This window comes from Rana temporaria, chromosome 3 (assembly GCF_905171775.1).
Source record: "Rana temporaria chromosome 3, aRanTem1.1, whole genome shotgun sequence".
NCBI classification, from domain to species: domain Eukaryota; kingdom Metazoa; phylum Chordata; class Amphibia; order Anura; family Ranidae; genus Rana; species Rana temporaria.
Window position 1 is genome coordinate 431,945,100 of NC_053491.1, and position 23,536 is coordinate 431,968,635.

A 23,536-nucleotide genomic window follows, 5' to 3' on the forward strand; every position below is an offset into this window, starting at 1 on the left:
TGAACCATAGGGACACAAAGGACCACATGCATGTGACATGAAATGGCGGGGTCATTTCCATGTGAGTGGTCCTTACTGTTTATACTCCCTGTCGCAATCCTTGCTAAGTCCTGGTCCACTTGTCCCTTCCCTCGTGCAGTTGCTAAACTACCATCTTGTATAGCAACCCTTCAATGCACCTGCTGCAAGTGTGGAATCACATCCCACATCCAACATGGCGGCGCACGTCGAATAACGCGCGGGTTTGGAATCAACAGGCGATGTTTCGCCTTGTGCGCATGCGCCGTCTGTCGGTGATCCTATTGGCTGACGAGTGTGACAGCAGGAGGAGCGCGAGGATGACGCGGCGAGTCACATGTCCCCGCTACGACGGACGTCGTTGCTGACGTCCGCCGTAGTGTGCTATTTAAAGCACGGCTGTGCAAGCCGCTGTGTCAGGCACTATTTTTTGAACCAGAGCAAGCAGCATACTGCTGCCATCTAGGACACTCTCATCTGATAATCTCCTTCAAGGTATGCATTGATCTTTTACCATAGGAGATAACTTCTCCCAATGAAATTATTCATTTTTATGGATAATCTCAATTGATTTTCCCTTTGGGATAAAAACATATTGTTCTGTCTTTTTTCTTTCTTTTATAGAATTGAAACTTTGACTATTGGCCCGATGTCTTTTTTGGACCTCTCTTTTTGAAAAATGTCATTAAGGGAACATAGAGGCTGTGTCTTTGAATGAAGTTCCTTTGCAATCAATTAGGACTTCATTTATCCGTTTAATTACCTGGCTATTTCTGGTTAACCCTAAAAGGTACAACAGCTATTGATCTAAGTTTTTGAGTGCTAGTTTTTCATTTTTGAGTAAATCCTCCAAACTTTAAACTTTATTATAAACACACCATTATTGGCTTTTTTTAGATTATGGTTCTTGGACAGAGTGTCACATCGTTTGGGAAATAAATTATCTGGCTCTATTTTGATTGGCTTTTCCCTATCTTGAAGTAATCCATCTTTGATGATATTGATTTTAAATTGTGTGTGTTGTGGTAAGTTTCTTGCGCCATTTCTTCTGCCAAAGCATAATTAGATTTGAAATTGTTATTTTGCTTAAATTATCCATTGTTAACCATGATATATTCAAAAGTATTCAATATGTTTTGCTACATCTACATATATTTGATAAACATATTTGCTATATATGTACTGTTTCATTGATCATCTGTTTTATACTTATTTCTCTTGATAATTTGTAGTTAGTTCTAAACTCTTGAGGAAGCTCAAATGCGAGCGAAACATGTCGAGTGAACTACAACTACAACAAGTCGTTTCACATTGTTGAAGTTCGTTTATTTAAAGACTTCAGTTGGTCCTTTATTTATTTATATTTGTATGTATTAATGAATTAAAAAACTTTCTCTATTTTTCTAAAATTGGTGTCTTGTTACACTTCATTAGCACTGTTTCATAGTCCCAGGGTTTCTAGGTACCCATTCCCTTTCTCTTTTTTTTTAGCTGCTGGCATCCCTAAGGCTGGTGAAGAACAGCCACCCCAGCGAGCTGTACTGTGAGTAACCACCCCCCTTAGAAACAAGGATCAGAAGTGGGGCATCTGTTTGTTGAACATCTATAGTCAGAAGAGGGGGAGAAGCAGCCAAGCACAGGGCCCAGTTCGTTTTCAGAGACTCCTGGAGGGATCACACACCTTGCTATAGGAGGACTGTGAGATACTGTATTGTGGGACAGTGGGAGGTGAAGAGGAGTAAAAATACAGTTGCTGCAGTTTATGTGGAGTTTTGCTGTGAAAGAGACTGTGCCACATAAGAGAGGCTTCTCTTAGGCAGTCTGAAGATCACTTAGACCTCCCTGTGGTCGTGGTAAAGCGCAGCTCGTTTGAGCCGACTTGCGTGCAGCAGCGGGGCACGTTTAACCCCAAAGAAGGGTTTTATAAAGGGTTAAAAGCGCTGTGTTGCGGCGCTGCCGAAGCACTTTTCAGGTGCTACAGCATCGCTTCCCATTCATTTCAATGGGCACCTTCTGAGTGTTTCAGAAACCCATCGGTATATTTTTTGGGTTGGGGGACTAAACAAGTTCACCTGGAGGAAACCAATGAATGTACTATATGAGTCCAGCATCACAAATCACAAAAGCCTAATGCTGGCCATACACTATACGAAAATTCGTCCGAAATTCGGTCGTTCAGAAAGATCTTTCGTTTTTTGAACAGTTAATGGGCACAAAATCGAAAATCGTTGGGACGTTTTTGAGCCGAAAAAAACGAAGGACTAGTTTGGAAATGTTCTGCCGAACGAACGATAAATCGGAAGGTATTAATGTGTTTCCCGTCCGAACTTTCTGCACTAGGTATATGTAAAAAAACGAACCAATTTTTATTTATTTTTGTTCACTGAATGATTTATCGGTCATTACATGATGGCACTATCATTTGCACTCACGACCGAACGTTCGTTTTTGGAAAGTTCGTTCAGACGATTTTTCGTGGAGTGTATGGTAGTGTTGAGCAGAATATGCCATATTCGATTTCGCGATATATCTCGAATATATATTCGAATATTCGAGATATATTCGCTAAATTCGAATATTCGTGATATTTTATCGAAAGTAAATGATTGCGATTTTTCGCTATTGCGAATGCGAAAATAATTGCGATTTTTTGATAACTGCGGTAGGAGCACTCTGATTGGCTCAGAATATTCGTGATATTTTATCGAAATATCGCAACATGCGAATGCGATATTTATTGCGCAATTTCGAGAAATGCTGGAGGAGCGCTCTGATTGGCTCAGAATATTCGTGATATTTTATCGAAATATCGCAACATGCGAATGCGATATTTATTGCGCAATTTCGAGAAATGCTGTAGGAGCACTCTGATTGGCTCAGAATATTCGTGATATTTTACAATACAAAATAATTGCGAATATTCGGCAAATGCAGAAGGAGCACTCTGATTGGCTCAGAATATTCTTGATATTTTACAATACAAAATAATTGCGAATATTCGGCAAATGCAGAAGGAGCACTCTGATTGGCTCAGAATATTCTTGATATTTTACAATACAAAATAATTGCGAATATTCGGCAAATGCGGAAGGAGCACTCTGATTGGCTCAGAATATTCTTGATATTTTACAATAGAAAATAAAAAGTGTTTTGCATTGGTGGTGATTCTTTACTCTATCCATCTGTCACAGCCGTTTGTCAATCAAACACCTTAAAGATTGAACACGTTCATGCTGCATGCTTTGGACTTTTTTTCACTTCACATATCAAAGACATTTTTATGAAAGATTATTTTTCTATTATTGGGACTATATTTCTTTATATATTTGTTTCACTGTGTATTTCACAAGTTATTTGCGCTTGCTTATTTTATAATTTGCCCACATGTCTTGTCACTAGACATATTTTTTATTCTTGTAGAGCGACTCCATTTTCTGTCTTGTATTAATTTATGTTGTATAACATTTTTGAGTTGCTGCTGTATTCTCCCCTTTTTTAAGGTATGCGCAATTTTTTCCTTCTTACAAAAAATAATAATATCAAACATACAAATATTCATAACATACACATACACATACACAAAGCCCCCCCCTTTTGCATCAGAGACAATCAGAGTTCTCCTACCACAGTTATCGAAAATTCGCAATCATTTTCGCATTCGCAATAGCGAAAAATCGCAATTTTTTTTTTTTCAATTTGGCAACATAATAGGATCGCCTCAGCTTAGCTACTCGGCCCAGGGTCTCTAATCATACCAGCAATGCTTTTAGACGTCGATAGGATGTGATCTGTTTTAAAAATCAAATTGAAAAAATGCGAATATTCGGAATTGCGAATATTCACCGCGAAATTCGAAATATAGCGCGATTTCTCGAATATGCTATATTCGAGTCGAATATTCGCAATGCGAATATTCGTGAGCAACACTAGTGTATGGCCAGCATTAAGGCGCTGCACCATTACTGCCCATAGTCATCTTAAGTTTCATTCCCACCTATGCAGATGTGATGGTGCGTGTGCCTTTTGGTGTTAGACGTTAAGGGCAGCTCATTTATTTAAATAATTGCACCAAAATACCAAAGAGGTGCAAACACTCTTTTTTAATTCACCCCACACTAAAATGCATGGGTACTTTGTTACCATGCATTTTGGAGCTTGATTAGGAATTAATTACACCGCCACGTGCCTGCAAAAGGGATGTTAAATTTTGTGAGTTTCGGGAACGCGCATGATTTTGCATGTGTTACTGCATCACATAAATATGAACTTAGCCTTAATGAAACGAGAAAGTGGGTAACCGCTCAAAGAAAACCAAGTGATCTATTTCCTGTGATCCGAGTCTAGGGTGCAGGCAGTGCAATCAAAATGCAGGTTGGGATGAAAGAAAAGAAGCTGGGATAGCCGCACTCCAAAAAAACTCTTCCTTTAATTAAAAATCACAAAACGCATGCCACAGCAAAAAACAGCACAACAAAAGAAAAGCTTTTCTTTTGTTGTGCTGTTTTTTGCTGTGGCATGCGTTTTGTGATTTTTAATTAAAGGAGGAGTTTTTTTGGAGTGCGGCTATCCCAGCTTCTTTTCTTTCATCCCAATATGAACTTAGCCTTACAGTATCATTGAGAACCAGGGATGTGCGGTGAGGTCAGTGGCTGGTGAGATACTGGCTAGTATCAGAGCCAGATACACACTAGTTGCATACGCCGCAAATGTTAGAACGATAGCAATAATTCTAGCACTAGACCTCCTCTGTAACTCTAAACATGTACAGTGAAACCTTGGATTGTGTGGTAACGTGGGTAACGAGCGTTTCGCAATACGAGCACTGTTTCTTTGAAAATCCTGACTTGGTTTGCGAGTGTTGTCACGCAATACGAGCAGGATTCAAGCCACAGCGGTGTGCAGTACCGCATTTGGTCTGAGGTGCAGGGGCGCCGGAGCCGAGCAGAGCCGATCTGAGACGTTCAGAAATACTCAGAATACTCAGTTCCCAAGCCTTTCCAAGGTTTTCTGAGTTCAGCAAAGCTTTCCCCAAGCCTTTCCGAGTATTTCCGAGACTCTCCGGCACTCCCCCACCTCTGGCCACATGCGGTATTGCATGCCACAGAAGTCAATGCAGAACAAATTATTTTCATTTCCATTGACTTCTATGGGGAAACTCACTTTGATTTGCGAGTGCTTTGGATTGCGAGCATTCTCCTGGAACGGATTATGCTCGTAATCCAATCCACTGTAATCAGTTAAAAAAATTAAAGCGTTGCCTATAGAGATTTTTAAGTACTGAAGTTTGGCGCCATTCCACAAGTGTGTGCAATTTTAAAAGAGTGACATGTTAGGTATATATTTATTCGGCGTAACATCATCTTTCACATTATGCAAAAAAATCATGCTAACTTTATTAATCTTATTCATGAAACAGTTTCTTTCCCCCAAAAAAATGTGTTTGAAAAATTGTTGCGCAAATACCATGTAACATAAAAAGTTGCATTGACCACTATTTTTTCCCTAGGGTGTCTGTTAAAATAATATATATAATGTTTGGAGTTCTGAGTAATTTTCTAGCCAAAAAATTATGATTTTTACATGCAGGTGAGAATTGGCCTGGGTGGCAAGAGGTTAATTACCATAAATAAGTAATATACAAATAATTATTATATATTCTTTTTAAGGTAACTTACTACATTTTCAAAAACTGTACTCAAGCAGGTGGCTTGACTGACAAATTACTGAAGTTTGAAGTTATAACTTCAAACCAGTAATTTCACAGTAAATACCGTATTTGCCGGTTAAGACGACCCCCTAATTTTCCAGCTAAAATGCTGGTTTTGGGATATACTCACCGTATAATCACCACAATCACCATTGCCTCACTGTGCCATTGCCTCACCTCACTGTGCCATTGTCTCACTGTGCCATTGCCTCACTGTGCCATTGTCTCACTGTGCCATTGTCTCACTGTGCCATTGCCTCACTGTGCCATTGCCTCACCGTGCCATTGCCTCCCCTGATTCACTGTGCCATTGCCTCACCTGAGTCACCGTGGCATTGCCTCACCTGAGTCACCTCACATCGCCTATCTTCATTACCGTACTTGCCTGGCGTGAGTCAGACTGCGGGCGTCCATTTTTTAAAAGCCGCGCCTCTTCCTCATGCTGTTTTGTGATAGGCAGAACACTCAGTTTCCCAGTAGAGCCCATGTTCAGTGTTCCACCTATCATGTCCTTTCGTCCGAGGCTGAGGACGAGACGACATCCGTGATTGGCAGATCACTGAGGCTATCACGGAACAGCACGAGAAGTAGGCGCGGCCTTTAAAAAATGGACGCCCGCAGTCTGCATCCGGCGTATAAGATGACCCCCGATTTTTTAGCCAAAATTTTAGACACAAAAGGTCGTCTTATACGCCGGCAAATACGGTAGATAAATAATAAATTATTATGTTATAACATATAGCATAATAATATATGATTTAGCTTGACTAAAAAAGTACCCTTTCAGCAGCAGCAGATTCTCATTCTCCCTCTTAACTGTGTGAGAAAAATGGGATTATGAGTGAATCGTATACATCACTAAACCCATGCAGAATTTTTACTGGACAGCTTGGACCAATGGTGCTTTACCTTTGGTCCAAAGCTCCAAGCTGTCCATTGAGCTCAGTGCCTCTGACAAGAAGTGAGGAGAGGCACTGTGAGCATATCCTCTCAGTCTGCTGCAAACACAGTGTGCCAGCTTGTATTTAAACTGGCCGCTCTGTATGTAGCTTCTGATAGGCTGCGCATGGAGCACCATATCTCGGAAACCATAGGTCCTAGGAGCCCCATATTTTGGCCAGCGGTGGGGTAGGACTTCGGCTAACTTTTCCCCAAATTTGGTTGGTCGCTGAGCTACGACCCTCAAAGCTCAATCTCACCTGCCTCCCCTGACTGCACGTCCCTGTTGAGAACCAATACACACCTGAATCATGGACTGCTGACATTCCTCTAGGTCCTTGTTGCTATACTGCGAATGGCATCCCTTGTAACCTGAGAAAAAAGAGAATCTAAATGTGAGCTAAACTCTCCCAAAAGAGTACTTAATTTCTTTTAATGTGGAACTATATCAGTACTGTGAAAAATTGCTGGTAGGTAGGCTTTTATTGCAGAAGAGATTCTGTATGTTTCTTCTGCAGTAAAACCTCATCTTCTGTCTGCCACATCGTCTTCTGCTAAATGAAAAAACAAGAGAGTTATATCATCCCAGGATGGTTAATTAAAATGCCCAAAGCCACCTAACCTGGAAGAAGACTGGGCAAAGATGTCAACAGCTGCAAAAGAAGCTTGCGGATGTCACATTGCTAGAATGGAGGTAAGTACAGCAGATGTTTTAAATTAAAACAAGATCATATCTATATAGCCAGGTGCTGGCACAGGAACCCTTTAAGGACTATACATCTCCAGCAGTACAGAGCAGGTTTACTGGAGTTCAAACCATCGATCCATGAGGGGCTCCTCCACCGTCAGCATCCACAGCTGAAGTGCAGGATTTGTGAGAGGTCTGTCAACTCATTAAACATGCTGCATAGCAGGAACTGAAACTTTAACCCAACACAGTTTGTCCTTCTGTTCCTTAGACATTGTCTCGCTCACTTAGCAAACCAATGAGCATTGCCATAACACCTATCCATGATTTTTCCCATTGGCCCATAACCACTTTATCTTTTCCTCAAACTTGTTGCATTACCTTTTCACTACCATTTAAGCATTTTCTGCAAGTTATTTCTACCAAAGCCCCTCCTCAGTCTTCCGCCTTTCTGAACTGAAAGCCCCCTGAAAGCCACCCAATACCACAATCAGTGCACCACTGTAAGGGCCCAACAAAGCCGGCAGAAATAACTACTCTCTTTTTTTGACTATCCCATTCTGACTCATAGCATTTTGCATAGATTTTGTAAATTTCTACCTCCTTAGAATAGTGAAAGGAATGGATGGCTGCACACCGAGGTAGTGATGAATCTCTTTATTGTAAAATCCGTAACATGAATAACACCACAGGACAGGCAAACAGGTATAGGTAGACGTGTTTCACACAGCGATGCTGCGCTTATTCATTAATGAGCCAAGGCTAGCACCCCTGGGAAATGTCCATTCCCCAGCTTACCTGGAGCTGCATTTTCTTTTCCTATCGCTTGGAATAGTGAAATCCTGCATGCAGACCTGGACCTAGCAGAGTTACTCTAAGGCCTGAAGACATACTATCCGTGTTCAGGCTGCCCTTATGACCCTCTAGTGACCCTGTTACAGTTTAAGCTGAATAATAAACCTGAGCCCAGTTACTTTAAAAGAGAAGTATGTATTTTTTTATTTATACTTACCTTGGTCGACGCAGCATCAGACCAATGCTGCATCTGTCCCCCGGCGTCTCTGCACTGAGAACCAAGCCACCGAACACCGGCGATGGCTCGGTTCTCACTCCTGCCTGAGCAGAGCAATGCTTCTCAGTGCACATTGGAGCGCTGAGCCACAGAGGGGCGGGGAGATACACCTTGGTAGTAGCATCACCAGATATAATTTAACTGTCACCCAGCGCTGTCGCAATTTGAATGACAATTGCGTGGTCATGCGATGTGGCTCCCAAAAAAAATTGATGTCCCTTTTTCCCCAAAAATAGAGCTTTCTTTTAGTGGTATTTGATCACCTCTGCGGTTTTTATTTTTTGCTCTATAAACAAAAGAAGAGTGTAAATTTTGAAAAAAAATGCAATATTTTTTACTTTTTGCTATAATAAATATCCCCCAAAATATATAAAAAAACATTTTTTTTCCTCAGTTTTGGCCGATACGTATTCTTCTACGTATTTTTGGTAAAAAAAAAAATCGCAATAAGCGTATATTGATTGGTTTGCGCAAATGTTATAGCGGCTACAAAATAGGGGATAGATTTATAGCATTTACCGTATTTATCGTGGTATAACACGCTCCCGCGTATACCGCGCACCCCTAAAGTTGCCCCGAATCATGTGGAAAAAAAGTTTTTTTGTACTTACAGTTTTGGTGTCTTGCGCGGCGTCTATCGGCTGCCTCGTCGGGTCCGGCGTCCTTCTGCGGCTTCGGGTGTCCTCTTCGTCGGGTCCGGCGTCCTTCTGCGGCTTCGGGTGTCCTCTTCGTCGGGTCCGGCGTCCTTCTGTGGCTTTGGGTGTCCTCTTCGTCGGGTCCGGCGTCCTTCTGCGGCGTCCTCCCCGCTCGTTTCTCGCGCCGAGTTTGAATACTGCGCCGACATATACAGAGCGCAGTACACTCGTGTATTGTCGGCAATGCTCGGCAACTCTCGGGCTGACGTCCTGTACGTCCAGGACGTGAGCGCGGAAGGAGCCGAGACTGCCCGACTATACCCGAGTGTACTGCGCTCGGTATATGTCGGCGCAGTATTCAAAACTCGGCGCGGGAAAGCGGGTATCGGCGTATACCGCACACCCACGATTTTGCCCTGATTTTCAGGGCAAAAAAGTGCGCGGTATACGCCGATAAATACGGTATATATTTTTTATTAGTAATGGTGGCGATCTGTGATTTTTATCATGACTGCAATATTATGGCAGACACATCGGACACTTTTGACACTATTTTGGGACCATTCACATTTATACAGCGAACAGTGCTATTAATATGCACTGATTACTGTGTAAATGTGACTGGCAGGAAAGGGGTTAACACTAGGGGGCGATCAAGGGGTTAATGTGTTCCCTAGGGAGTGATTCTTACTGTGGGGGAGGGGACTGACTGGGGGAGGAGACCGATCGGTGTCTCTATGTACAAGGGACACACCATCGGTCTCCTCTCCATGACAGGATGTGGATCTCTGTGTTTACACACAGAGATCCACGGTCCTGCTCAGTTACTGGGCAATCGGGGGTGCTCGGCGGACATAGCGGCCGCCGGGCACGCACATCGGGTTCCCAGTGACGTGGCGGGCCTGTGCCCCCTAGTGGCTTGGGAAGGCGCAACGTCATATGACATCCGCCCAGAACGTGAACGTAACCTACGCACATGCCCATTCACGTACGACTTACGTAAACGACGTAAAAAGATACGCTTGTTCCGATGTCCATACTTTGCATTGGCTGCGCCTCATATAGCAGGGGTAACTTTACGCCGGACATAAGCTTAACGTAAACGGCGTAGCGCGCGCAAATACGTTCATAAATCGGCGTATCTAGCTAATTTACATATTCAACGCGTAAATCTACGGAAGCGCCCCTTGCGGCCAGCGTAAATATGCACCCAAGATACGACTGCGTAGGAGACTTACGCCGCTCGTATCTTGGCCAAATTCATGCGTAACTGATTCTAAGAATCAGGCGCATAGATACGACGGCTCGCATTCGGACTTACGACGGTGTACGTGGAGATACGCCGTCGTAAGTCCTTTGATATTCTGGCCCAGAGTGTTTATCTAACCTGGTGTTGCCATTCTATTGAGAGGTGTGTCAGAGCGGTAAGGGCAGTAGCTCAGCTAACCTGAGAAGGAAACAAGTTTCAGAGAGTCCATTAAACCGACGGCTCCTAAGGGGATGCGCTACATAAATTTGAAAAAATACAGCTTTCCCCTTCTTTGTTCGTGTGTTTTCTTCCTAGAAACAAGTGCTAGTAAGCAGCTAATGAACATCACCGTTTTACTGTAGAGACTGCACTGCAACACTGCGCTGTGCATTGGCACAACTGTTTGCAGTACAACTTGAGAACAGGACAATGCCACAGTTTATTTGAGTAAGCATTGTCACCCTAGGATAAGGTGACCAGATTTTTAAAATGAAATCAGGGAACATATCGTTTTTTTTACTAGTAATGGTGGCAATCAGCGACTCTTTGCCCGTCACCTGCCTCACATCAAGTCTCACTCTCCGGGCCCCGGCCACTACTGGGTGGGGAGCCGAGGAAGATCACTCCACCAGGGAAGGCAAGGAGATAAGAAGGCAGGCGGCTGGCCGGGACTTGAGCCAAGGCAGAAGAACATGCCAGCAGAGCTGAATGGGCATGCACCCATAACTGAAGAAATATTCCCTCTGCTCTGACCAGAACATGATCATCATAAAGGGGCACAGATGATGGAAAAAATACACCTCCCTAAGCTAGTAGGAGCGGCGGAGAAGGGGCGTGTAATTCAGATTTTTCGTTATTTGTATTCTGCACTGACTGTCTTTCAAATTGCCGCAGCCCCTGTTCAAATCCAATCCGGGGACAAAACCGGGGACAGACTTGGTCCGGGGACAGTGTCCTCAATCAGGGGACTGTCCCTGGAAACCGGGGATGTCTGGTTACCCTACCCTAGGAAAGGAAGTGGCTGGAGATACACCTTGGTAGTAGCATCACCAGATATAAATTAACTGAAAGCAGGAAATAATAAAAAGGGTTCGAAAGATTAGAAAGAAAGATGACTTTACAGTAGCATGTGCAGCAACATACATTTTATTGCAAAAAGTATTGGGACGCCTGCCTTTACACACACGTGAACGTTAATGGCATCCCAGTCTTAGTCCGTACGGTTGACTATTGAATTGGCCCACACTTTGCAGCTATAACAGCTTCAACTCTTCTGGGAAGGCTCACAAGGTTGTCACAAGGTTTAGATGTGTGTCTAAGTAAACATTTGACTATTCTTCCAGAAGCGCATTTATGAGGTCAAGCACTGATGTTGTATGAGAAGGCCTGTCTTGCAGTCTCCGCTCTAATTCATTCAAGGTATTTCATTGAGTTGAGGTCAGGACTCTGTGTAGGCCAGTCAAGTTCCTCCACCCCAAACTTGCTCATCCATGTCTTCATGAACCTTGCTTTGTGCACTGGTGCACAGTCATGTTGGAACAGAAATGAAATAAGCAGAACTTAAACAGCACTAAAGTGCGGCCCCAGTGTGAAAAGGGTCTAACAGTTCCCTTCACTGGAACTAAAGGGCCAAGCCCAACTCCTGAAAAACAACCACAAGCCATAATCTCCTCTCCACCAAAAGATTTGAAGAGGTGGCCCAATACTTTTGGTAATATAGTGTGGATGAGCGAGTTTGTGGTAGAGGAACTTGAGGTTTGAAAGGGAACCAAAGCCCAAACCCAACCTCATCACTATTGGTAATCTAGAACCTCAAGCCTTAGTAAATGTTTGCAGTTTAACCACTTCAGCCCCGGAAGAATTTCCCCTCTTCCTGACCAGGCCATTTTTTTTACAAAATGTATGTGCTTTTTTCCCACAAATAGAGCTTTCTTTTGGTGGTATTTGATCACCTCTGCTGTGTTTATTTTTTGCGCTATAAACAAAAGAGCGTACATTTTTGCACCACAGATGGTGGTGTGCTTCTGGCAAGGCCAATTCTTGCTCTCATCAATAGTACCTCAATAGCTTTACGGTGTGAAGGCACCAGGACACCCAAAGAATAATTTCTGTAATAACCCGTTACAGAAGTAAAAATCCAAAGTCTGTGGTAGAGACACCAGAAGTTATCCAAAAAAATCTCTAATCGTGTTCTCTGTGCACTACATTGTGGCCTCATCATACAGACTGGCTCCCCAAGCTGTTGCTTACAAAATCAAAAAAGCTTGCAGAGAAAATTTTATTTTTTGGGCTTTATAAATGCAATTATTGCTGCAGCAGCTTCTATACACAGTACAGATGTGCCAATTTGAAGGTGGACTAAGAGGACCCCCCCCCCCCCCAGGCACTATATTGAAAGACATCTTTCATTTTTATACTTTCACTTTATGCATCAATAAATCACTGCTCATTTAAAATGAAGTTTTTTACAAACTTTTTTCATTGATACATGTCCTCCAGGGCAGTACCCGGACCCCCATAACCATTGTATGCCCAATTACTTGCATGTAAGCCTTCAAAATTAGCACTTTTGTTTTTTCACGTTCGGGTCCAACAGACTTCAATGGGGTTCGTAATTTGGTTCCGAACTTTCCCGATGTTCGAAAGTTCTGGTGCGACCTGAACAGGGGGCCGTTTGGCCCATCCCTAGTGTTGAGTTATTTTGAGGGGACAGCAAAGTTACACTGTTATACAAGCTGTACATTCAATACTTTACATTGTAGCAAAGTGTCTTTTCTTCAGTGTTGTCACATAAAAAGGTATCATAAAATATTTACAAAAATGTGAGGGGTGTACTCACTTTTGTGAGATACTGTGTGTATGTATATATATATATATATATATATATATATATATATATATATATATACACAGTATGTGTATATATATATATATATATATATATATATATATATAATGTGACAGACTTACCTGGGACAGAGGCTTTTGGAGGGGACTGAATGCTAGCCTCTTGCCTTGCGATCATTGGCCCTGGCATTTGGGGGAACGGTGATCTTTATAATCTGTATGCCTGGGACCCTGTATATGCCATTAGAGTGACTGATTTATACTGTTGGGACATACAGTGTAGGGAGATGCTAATGTCATCCCCTTCAGCCATCTGTCTGTTCTCTGTGCTAATTGACCCTGCTATTGTGTGAAGATGTCCTGTGTTTACACTTATGATAATGTGTATTGTATAGCAGGGTGAGCGAGGAGACAGGACGTCTACCCTGAAAGGTCATATCTATGAGTCGCCTAGTCTGAGTAAGTGATTAGTTAATTAGCTCATGTTAATTTATGTTCTGGTTACCTCCTTTTTAAACTGTATAGGTTGTATTCTTAGTTCTATTAAACACTCCATGTTCAGCAGACAAACAAGTCTCGTCTCGTTGTGTGCTTGTGAGCAGCTGGAATATCTGATATCTATAGCCAGACTGATAGGAAGCAGTATATGACGGAAGCACTCAAGCGGAGTGTGGGACGTTCAGTTACATATATAGATAGATAGATATCTATATACATATCTATATACAGATATATATAAAGGTTCATTGGGTTATGCTATGTATTCCACAGTCACAGGATAAATGTGCACCAGGTTAATGCATCTGCTGTCGCACAGATATCGCATTTTAGACATATACAGCATTGGCAACATTCAGGCTATTTCCTGTTCCATATATGATGTGTCTGGAGTTCATTTTGGGAGAGGAAATTGCAGAAATATGCTGGAAGCCTCCACTTACCATAATCGTTATATCCACTTCCATCTATTTAAAATTAAAAAAGAAAAATAAATATATACAGTTCTCTTTCTCTCTCTGCAACAGTACTGTAATGTAATATCTCATCTTAAAGCTCCCCCCCCCCCAAAATAAATAAATGATAAACTAGAATTTGGACTCATATTCATTAACTGCTTGCCGACCATATACTGTACAAATACAATGGCAAGGCGGGCCCTCCTGTGCAGAATCATGCACTTCCAGGTCTGGGGCATGCACGCGCACCGCCAGCGACCATCTCCAGCTGTGATTAGACACAGCGGGAGTCAATCAGCAAGTCCTGCCGATAGTTCGGGAGAGAAGCAGATTGATGATCTGCCTATGTAAACAAGGCAGATTGCCATTCTGTCAGTAGGGAAGGTTGTGATTCTGTGTTTTTGCAAAGCAGGAACACGGATCTCTGCCTTCCTATAGTACAAGCCCCTCCCCTATAGTTAGTAAGCACTCCCTAGGCACACATTTAACCCATTTGATCGCCCCTGTTAACCCCAGCCAGTGTCATTAGTAGAGTAACGGTGCATTTTTTTTTAGCACTGATCACCGTATTAGTGTCACTGGTCCCCAAAAAAGTGTCACTTAGTGACCGATTTTTCCGCCGCAATGTCGCAGTCCCGCTATAAGTTGTGGATCACCACCATTACTAGTAAAAAAAAAATCAATACATCTATTCAATAGTTTGTAGACGCTATAACTTTTGTGCAAAGCAATCAATATATGTTTATTGGGATTTTTTACCAAAATATGTAGCATAGTTACATTTACATTTTTTATTGATATGTTTTATAGCAGAAAGTAAAAAATAATGTTTTTTTTTTTCAAAATTGTCAGTTTTTTTGTTTATAGCGTTTATAGGGGGTCAACCTTCCGGAGCTCAAGAAACCTTGTCCACTGACTTCCTATGCTCTGAGTGTGCTTCATTGTTTCCTATAAAATAGTTTCCAGTTATCTCTGGTATAAATAACCAGGAAAAAAAATGAATGCAGTCACCACATCCAAAGACTGTCAAGATGAAATATGCTGTACCCTTTTTGTGTGTGTGTGTGCATATATATATATATATACATAATATATGTATATATATTATCTATATATATATATATATATATATATATATATATATACACACACACACACACACAGGTGAAACTCCAAAAATTAGAATATCGTGCAAAAGTTCATTTATTTCACTAATGTAACTTAAAAGGTGAAATTGATATATGTCATTACATGCAAAGCAAGATCGTTCAAGCCGTGATTTGTCATAATTGTGATGATTATGGCTTACAGCTCATGAAAACCCCAAATCCACAATCTCAGAAAATTTGAATATTGTGAAAAGGTGCAATATTCTAGGCTCAAAGTGTCCCACTCTAATCAGCTTATTAAGCCATAACACCTGCAAAGGTTCCTGAGCCTTCAAATGGTCTCTCAAGTCTGGTTTAGTAGGAATCACAATCATGGGAAGACTGCTGGCCTGACAGTTGTGCAGAAAACCATCATTGACACCCTCTATAAGGAGTGAAAGCCTCAAGAATTAATTGCAAAAGAAGTTGGATGTTCCCAAAGTGCTGTATAAAAGCACATTAATAGAAAGTTATGTGGAAGGGAAAAGTGTGGAAGAAAAGGGTGCACAAGCAGCAGGGATGACCGCAGCCTGGAGAGAATTGTCAGGAAAAGCCATTCAAAAGTGTTGGGGACTTTCCACAAGGAGTGGACTGAGGCTGGAGTCAGTGCATCAAGAGCACCACAGACAGACGGATCCTGGACATGGGCTTCAAATTTCATATTCCTCTTGTCAAGCAACTCCTGAACACAGGGCCAGCGCTAGCGCAAGGCAACATGGGCACTTGCCTTACGGTGCCTGCGCCGCCCAGGGTGGAAAATTGACCGGGACAGTCGCCCGCCCGACACAGGTGTTGCTAGGTGGGTGCGGAGGGTGCGGACCGCACCCGGGTGACACTCCCCTTTTATGACAAATCACGGCCTTGAACTATGTTGCTTTGCATGTAATGAGTCCATCTCATATAGTTGTTTCACCTTTTAAGTTGCATTAGTGAAATAAATGAATTTTTGCACGATATTTAAATTTTTCAAGTTTCATCTGTATATATATATATATATATATATATATATATATATATATATATATATATACAGATGAAACTTGAAAAATTTAAATATCGTGCAAAAATTCTTTTATTTCACTAATGCAACTTAAAAGGTGAAACAACTATATGAGATGACTGGCAGTGAAGGGGTTAACACTATATATATATGTGTAGCGCCCTGCTCCTGATGACCAGGCGCTATGTTCAAATTTAGTGGGTGTCTGAGCTGATAATTAGCTCAGACTTTGTTAATTAAGGCTAAATCAATCTCTGTTCCGACTTTGGCTGTGCTTGGAGGGATTTCCCTTTGTTTGCCTATGGGTGGCGTTGCCACCATAGGCAAGGTTGGAACTCAAGTAGGTCAGGATGTATTGGGTGTCTTTCTCCGGGAACAGCCCAGCTGGGCATGCTGGGGAAGGATACTTAAGGGGCAGACGCAATTTTTTGGGGTCCCTTTTCCGCCCCGTGGCCCTCCTGGCACAAGGTATGCGCTGCATGATTTTTGGCCTCGGGGCCATGTTGGCCCGAGGCTGCGTTCCAGTTGTCCTGACTGGGCCTACGTTTTGAAGGTGATCCTGTGCTGTCTGTCCTGCGGGAAGAAGCCGCTCAATGGAAGAAACCAGGGGAGGACCTGTCCTGGAAAGGACCGAGCGGAAGGCTGGTACTTTGGGAGAGGCCTGGTAACTTTATTGGAGGATGCACCGTAGTCTACGAAACCTTACAGTGTGCCGAGCTGGCTTAAAGGCTCTAAGACTGTAAGGCTGGATATCCGGGTACCAAATCCTGTGGCAAAGGATTCTGGAATCATTCATTTATGCTTGCAACCAGTCTGTGGCAGAGACTGATACTATTTTTGTTCATGGATTATCCCGGCTGCTAGGCCAGGTGAGAGGCGCCTATCCGGGTGAGCAATACTCACTCAAATACTTACTTTACGCGCTGTATATATACACTATGTTACCAAAAGTATTTGGAGCCTGCCTTTACATGCACATGACTTTAAAAGCATCCTAGTCTTAGTTCGTAGGGTTCAAGATTGAGTTTGCCCACCCTTTGCAGCTATACCAGCTTCAACTCTTCTGGGAAGGCTGTCCACAAGGTTTAGGAGTGTGTCTATAGTGATTGCTAGACCATTCTTCCAGAAGATGCATTTGTGAGGTCAGGCACTTATGTGGGTGAGAAGGTCTGGCTCGCAGTCTCCATTCTAATTCATCCCAAATGTGTTCTATTGGTTTGAGGTCAGGACCGCCACCTCAAACTCGCTCATCCATGGTTTTAAATGACGTTGGAACAGGAAGGGGCCATCCCCAAACTGTTCTAACAGTTGGAAGCATACAATTGTCCAAAATGTATGCTGACGCCTTAAGAGTTCCCCTCACTGGAACTAAAGGGCCAAGCCCAACCCCTGAAAAAATAACCCCACATCATAATCCCCCCTCACCAAATAGAACCGATAGAACACCTTTGGGATGAATTCGAGCAGGGACTGGGAGCCAGGCCTTCTTGTCCAGGAGTCCTAATACTTTTGGTAATATAGTGTATGTATGTATGTGTATATATATATATATTATATATAATGTTCATTGGTTATGTCTAGACAGTTTAGATGTATACAGCATTGGTAACATTTAGGCTATTTCCTGTTCATTATATGATGTGTCTGGAGTTCATTTTGCTGGAGGCATACACTTACCAGAATCGTCATATCCACTTCCACTACCACTACCATCTTGTTCATCTATTTAAAATCAAAAAGAAAAATAAATATATACAGTTCTCTCTCTGCAATATTACAGTAATTTTTTTATCTACATCTTAAAATGCCCCCCAAAAAATAAATGATAAACTATAATTATAGAAGTATTTGGAATCATATTTATTAACCACTTGTGATCCGCGCTATAGATGAAAGATGTCCACAACGCGGCTCTCAAGTGCCGAGTGGACGTCCCTGGACGTCCTGTTGTTGACATTCCCCGTGCGCGCCGCTGGGGGGTGCGCAGCGGGGGGAAACAAACAGGCCGCGATGCCCGCCAGGTGTCCATGATCGGCGGTGGACAGCAGGGACGTGGAGCTCTGTGTGTGTAAACACAGAGCCTCCACGTCCTGTCAGGGAGAGAGGAGACCGATCTGTGTCCCTTGTACATAGGGACACAGCATCGGTCACCCTCCCTCCCAGTCAGTCCCCCCCCCCCCACACAGTTAGAACACACCCAGGATACACATTTAAGCCCTTCCTCACCCCCTAGTGTTAAACCCCTTTCCCTGACAGTCACATTTATACAGTAATTAGTGCATTTTTATAGCAACTGATCGCTGTATAAATGTGAATAGTCCCCAAAATTGTGTCAAAAGTGTCCGATATGTCCGCCGCAATATCGCAGGCCTGACAAAAAAAATCAGATCGCCGTCATTACTAGGTAAAAAAATAAGAATAAACAAAAAATTCATAATCTATCCTCTATTTTGTAGGCGCTATAACTTTTGCGCAAACCAATCAATATACGCTTATTGCGATTTTTTTTTTACAAAAATATGTAGAAGAATACATATCGGCCTAAACCAAGGGAATTTTTTTTTTTTTTTTAAATTGGGATATTATTATAGCAAAAAGTAAAAAATATTGTGTTTTTTTTCAAAATTTTCTGTCTTTTTTAGTTTATAGCGCAAAAAGTAAAAATCGCAGAGATGATCAAATACCACCAAAAGAAAGCTCTATTTGTGAGAACAAAATGATAAAAATATAATTTGGGTACAGTGTTGTATGACCGCGCAATTGTCATTCAAATGCATCAGCGCTGAAAGCTGTAAATTGGTCTGGGCACGAAGGGGCTTTAAGTGACCAGTAATGAAGTGGTTAAACAAGAACCCTTGTCCGCTGACTTCCTGTGCTCCCTGACGATGCTGCATTGTTTCCCATAACATTGTTTCCAGTTATCTCTGGTAGAAATAACAAGGAAAAAAAACGAATGCAGTCACCACATCCAAAACTGTGACGATGAAATATATAACATTTTTGTTTTTGGGTTTAGCTACAGTGCCTTGCAAAAGTATTCACCCCCCTTGGCATTTTTCATGTTTTGTTGCCGCACAACCTGGAATTACCATGGATTAATTTGAGGATTTGCATCATTTAATTTACAGAGACATGCCCACAGCTTTTGAAGATTTTTTTTTTATTGTGAAGCAAACAACAAATAGGACAAAATACCAGAAAAAAGTAAGTGTGCATAACTAGATTCACCACCCCTAAAGTCAATACTTTTAGAGCCACCCTTTTGCGGCTATCACAGCTCTAAGTCTCTTTGGATAAGTCTCTATGCGCTTGCCACATCTTACCACTGGGATTCTTGCAAAACTGCTCCAGCTCCTTCAAGTTGGATGGTTTGCGCTTGTGAACAGCAATCTTTAAGTCCTGACCACAGATTTTCTATTGGATTGAGGTCTGGCCTTTGACTAGGCCATTCCAACACATTTACATGTTTCCCCTTAAACCTTAAACCACTCAAGTGTTGCTTTAGCAGTGTGTTTGGGGTCTTTGTCCTGCTGGAAGGTGAACCTCTGTCCTAGCCTCAAATCACACACAGAGTGGTACAGGTTTTTCTCAAGAATATCCCTGTATTTAGCACCATCTATCTTTCCCTCAACTCTGACCAGTTTCCCAGTCCTGACTGCTGAAAAACATCTGTGGGGATGGTGTTCTTTGGGTGATGTGATGTGTTGGGTTTGTGCCACACATAGCGTTTTCTTTGATGGCCACAAAGTTCAATTTTAGTCTCATCAGACCAGAGCACCTTCCTCCATACATTTTGGGAATCTCCCACATGCCTTTTCGTAAACTCAAAACGTGACATTTTTTTTTGCTGAAAGTAATGGCTTTCTTCTGGCCACTTTGCCATAAAGCCCAACCTCTATGGAGCGTACGGCTTATTGTCGTCCTATGTTTCAGATACTCCAGTCTCTGCTGTGGAACTCTGCAGCTCCTCCAGGGTTACCTTAGGTCTCTGTGCTGCCTACCTGATTAATGCCCTCCTTGCCCGGTCCGTGAGTTTTTGTGTGCAGCCGTCTCTTAGCAGGTTTGCTGTTGTGCCATGTTCTTTCCATTTGGTTATGATAGATTTGATGGTGCTCCTAGGGATCATCAAAGGTTTGGATATTTTTTATAATCTAACCCTGACTTGTACTTCTCAACAACATTGTCCCTTACTTGTTTGGAGAGTTCCTTGGTCTTCATGGCAAGTGTTTGGTTAGTGGTGCCTCTTGCTTAGGTGTTGCAGCCTCTGGGGCCTTTCAAAAAGGTGTGTGTATGTAATGACAGCTCATGTGACACTTAGATTGCACACAGGTGCAGGGCCGCCATCAGGAATTATGGGGCCCCTTACACAGCTTCAGGCATGGGCCCCCTGGAGCAGAAAACCGGGGGGCAGGGTGTAGCCGCCTGAAATTGAGAGCGGGGGGGCTGCCGCGAATTGAGAGCGGGGGGGGGCCCTTTACAAAAAAAAGAAAAATATAAAAAAAAAGGGGTGTAGCCATCGGGGCCCTGGGGACCTCTGGGCCCTTTAATAAAAAGAAAAAAGAAATAAAAATGATATAAAAAAATATATATATATATTTTAAAACAAGGGGTGTTGCCATCTGGGGCCCTGGGACCTGGACCTGGGTCCTTTAATATATTTTTTTTATATAAAGAAATTACAAAAAAAGGGGGGTTTCCATTCAGGACCTCTGAGCCCTTTAATAAAAATTTTAAAAAATAAACCTCTGGGCCCTTTAATAAAAAATAAAATATATATATTTTTTTAATAAAACATGTATAAAAAAATAAAAGAACCTCTGGGCCCTTTAATTAAAAAAAAAAAATATATATATATATAAACAAAAATAGAAAAATAAACATTATAAAAAAAGGGTGTTTGCCACAAGGGGCCCTGGGGACCTCTGAGCCCTTAAATAATAATATATATATATATATATTATATATATATATATATAAATAAAAGAAAAAAAAGAAATAAAATAATATAATTTATTTTATTTTTTTTTATAAAAAAAGGGGGGGTTGCCATCCGGGGCCCTGGGGACCTCTGGGTCCTTTAATAATAATAATAATAATATTTATATTTTATATATATAATAAAAGAAATAAAAAAATATATAAAAAAAGTATTTTTTTATAGAAAAAAAGGTGGTTGTCATCTGGGGCCCTGGGGATCTCCGGGCCCCTGGGGACCTCCGGACCTAAAAAAAATTAAAAATTGTCCCTTTAATAAAAAAATAAAATAAAAATATATAAAAAATTTTTTTTTTTTTATTTAAAAATAAATAAAAAAAGGGGGGGTTGCCATCTGGGACCCTGGGGACCTCCGGGCCCCTTACAGGTGTACTGCCTGTACCCCCCTGATGGCGGCCCTGCACAGGTGGACATCATTTCACTAATTATGTGACTTCTGAAGGTAATTGGTTGCACCAGAGCTTTATATGGGCTTCATAACAAAGGGTGGTAAATATATACACACATGCCAATTATAATTTTTTTTATTTCTGAAAAATAGTTTTATGTATATATTTTTTCTAATTTTACTTCACCAGACTATTGTGTTCTGATCCATCACATAACCGTATTTATCGGCGTATAACACGCACAGGCGTATAAGGCCCCGTAACACACGACCGAGGAACTCGACGTGCCAAACACATCAAGTTCCTCGTCGAGTTCAGTGTTGAAGCCGCCGAAGGATCTCGGCGGGCCGACTTTTTCCCATTGGACTAACGAGAAAATAGAGAACATGTTCTCTTTTCGGCTCGACGAGTTCCTCGACGGCTTCAACACTGAACTCGACGAGGAACTTGATGTGTTTGGCACGTCGGGTTCCTCGCTGAAAAGTGTACACACGACCGAGTTTCTCGCAGAATCCATCTCCGAGCGAGTTTCTGGCTGAATTCTGTCGAGAAACTCGGTCGTGTGTACAGGGCCTAACACGCACCTTAAAGGGTCACTAAAGGAAATTTTTTTTTAGCTAAATAGCTTCCTTTACCTTACTGCAGTCCTGGTTTCATGTCCTCATTGCTCGTTTTTGCTCTGCTGTTGCTGTAATACTACTCTGTTCTGGACACTTCCTGATTGTCTGGCTCCGTATGAAAAAAAGTCATGGAGAGTTTAGTTTTGTTTTCCTAGCCATGACTCTCTATGGCACTGTCCAGCACAGAGGCATAAAATAACATGCAAAGACTAAACTAGTTTCAGTTTCGGTTTTGCATCTAGGAGGCACATTATATGATTGATTTTTATCTATTTTTAATCGTTTTTAAAGGAATCCGTTAACTATTATGTCTCTATACCTGTAAACAGTCATTTCAGCAAAAAAATTTTTTTCCTTTAGTGATCCTTTAACTTTAACCACTTCAGCCCCAGAGGATTTGGCTGCCAATGACTGGGACACTTTTTGTGATTTGGCACTGCTTCGCATTAACTGACAATTGCGCGGGTCTTGCGACTTGGCTCCCAAACAAAATTGACGTCTTTTTATTTCCCACAAATAGAGCTTTCTTTTGGTGGTATTTGATCACCTCTGCGGTTTAAATTTTTTTGCACTATAAACAAAAATAGAGCGACAATTTTGAAAATTTTTTTTTGCACTAATAAACAAAAATAGAGCGACAATTTTGAAACAAAGCTATATTTTTTACTTTTTGCTATAATTGTGACAATGGGGACTAGAATTTATATATATATTGTTTCCTCTGAACATTTTTTCATGGATGTTCATATTTAGTTCACATGCTGCCATCTAGTAACCTTTTGTGGTAATACACTTGTTTTTTCCATGGAAAGGGGGCATTAATTAGTGCCCCACATCATGGGATTGTGGCCGGCAGAACAACATGTAAAAAAAAAAAAAAAAAAAAAAATGGTCAACCTGAAGGTACTGTAGCTGGCAGCTTGGGCGGGAAAACGTGACTTTCAAAGGATGAGTCATGTTGCTGCTGGCAAAATTGGCTTCTGAGTCACGTGTTTCCCGGGCTTTTAGCAGGTGTTCAAACTCACGTGTTTCCCGGGCTTTCTACTGTGTTTGAAATCAATGTTTCCCGGGCTTTGTACACGTGCGGGGGGCTATATAAGCCCACTGCCCTGAAGGGTTTTTCAGTCAAGGCCTAGTACGGCATAGTGTGCTTCCCCCCCCCCCTTTTTATCTCTCTTACCTCAGGTCATGAAGGATCTCATCAGGCGACCTCCTGGAGCGAGCAGCGGAGGACGGCGGGGAAGAATGGCTGAAGAAGTGCCTGGCGGAGATG

The 23,536-nt window shown here is 41.9% G+C and overlaps 1 protein-coding gene across 1 annotated transcript in view; it reads right to left on the reverse strand.

The window, feature by feature from the left end:
* LOC120933245 (adhesion G protein-coupled receptor E3-like) overlaps positions 1–23,536 on the reverse strand; it is a 79,027-nt gene that overhangs the window by 40,043 nt on the left and 15,448 nt on the right. Inside the window, exons 4-6 of the mRNA XM_040346347.1 lie at positions 17,937–17,981; positions 14,097–14,120; positions 6,969–7,036 (exon numbers count right to left, since the gene is read on the reverse strand). Of these exons, the coding sequence (XP_040202281.1) occupies positions 6,969–7,036; positions 14,097–14,120; positions 17,937–17,981 (137 nt within the window). The remainder of the gene's footprint in view (positions 1–6,968; positions 7,037–14,096; positions 14,121–17,936; positions 17,982–23,536) is intronic.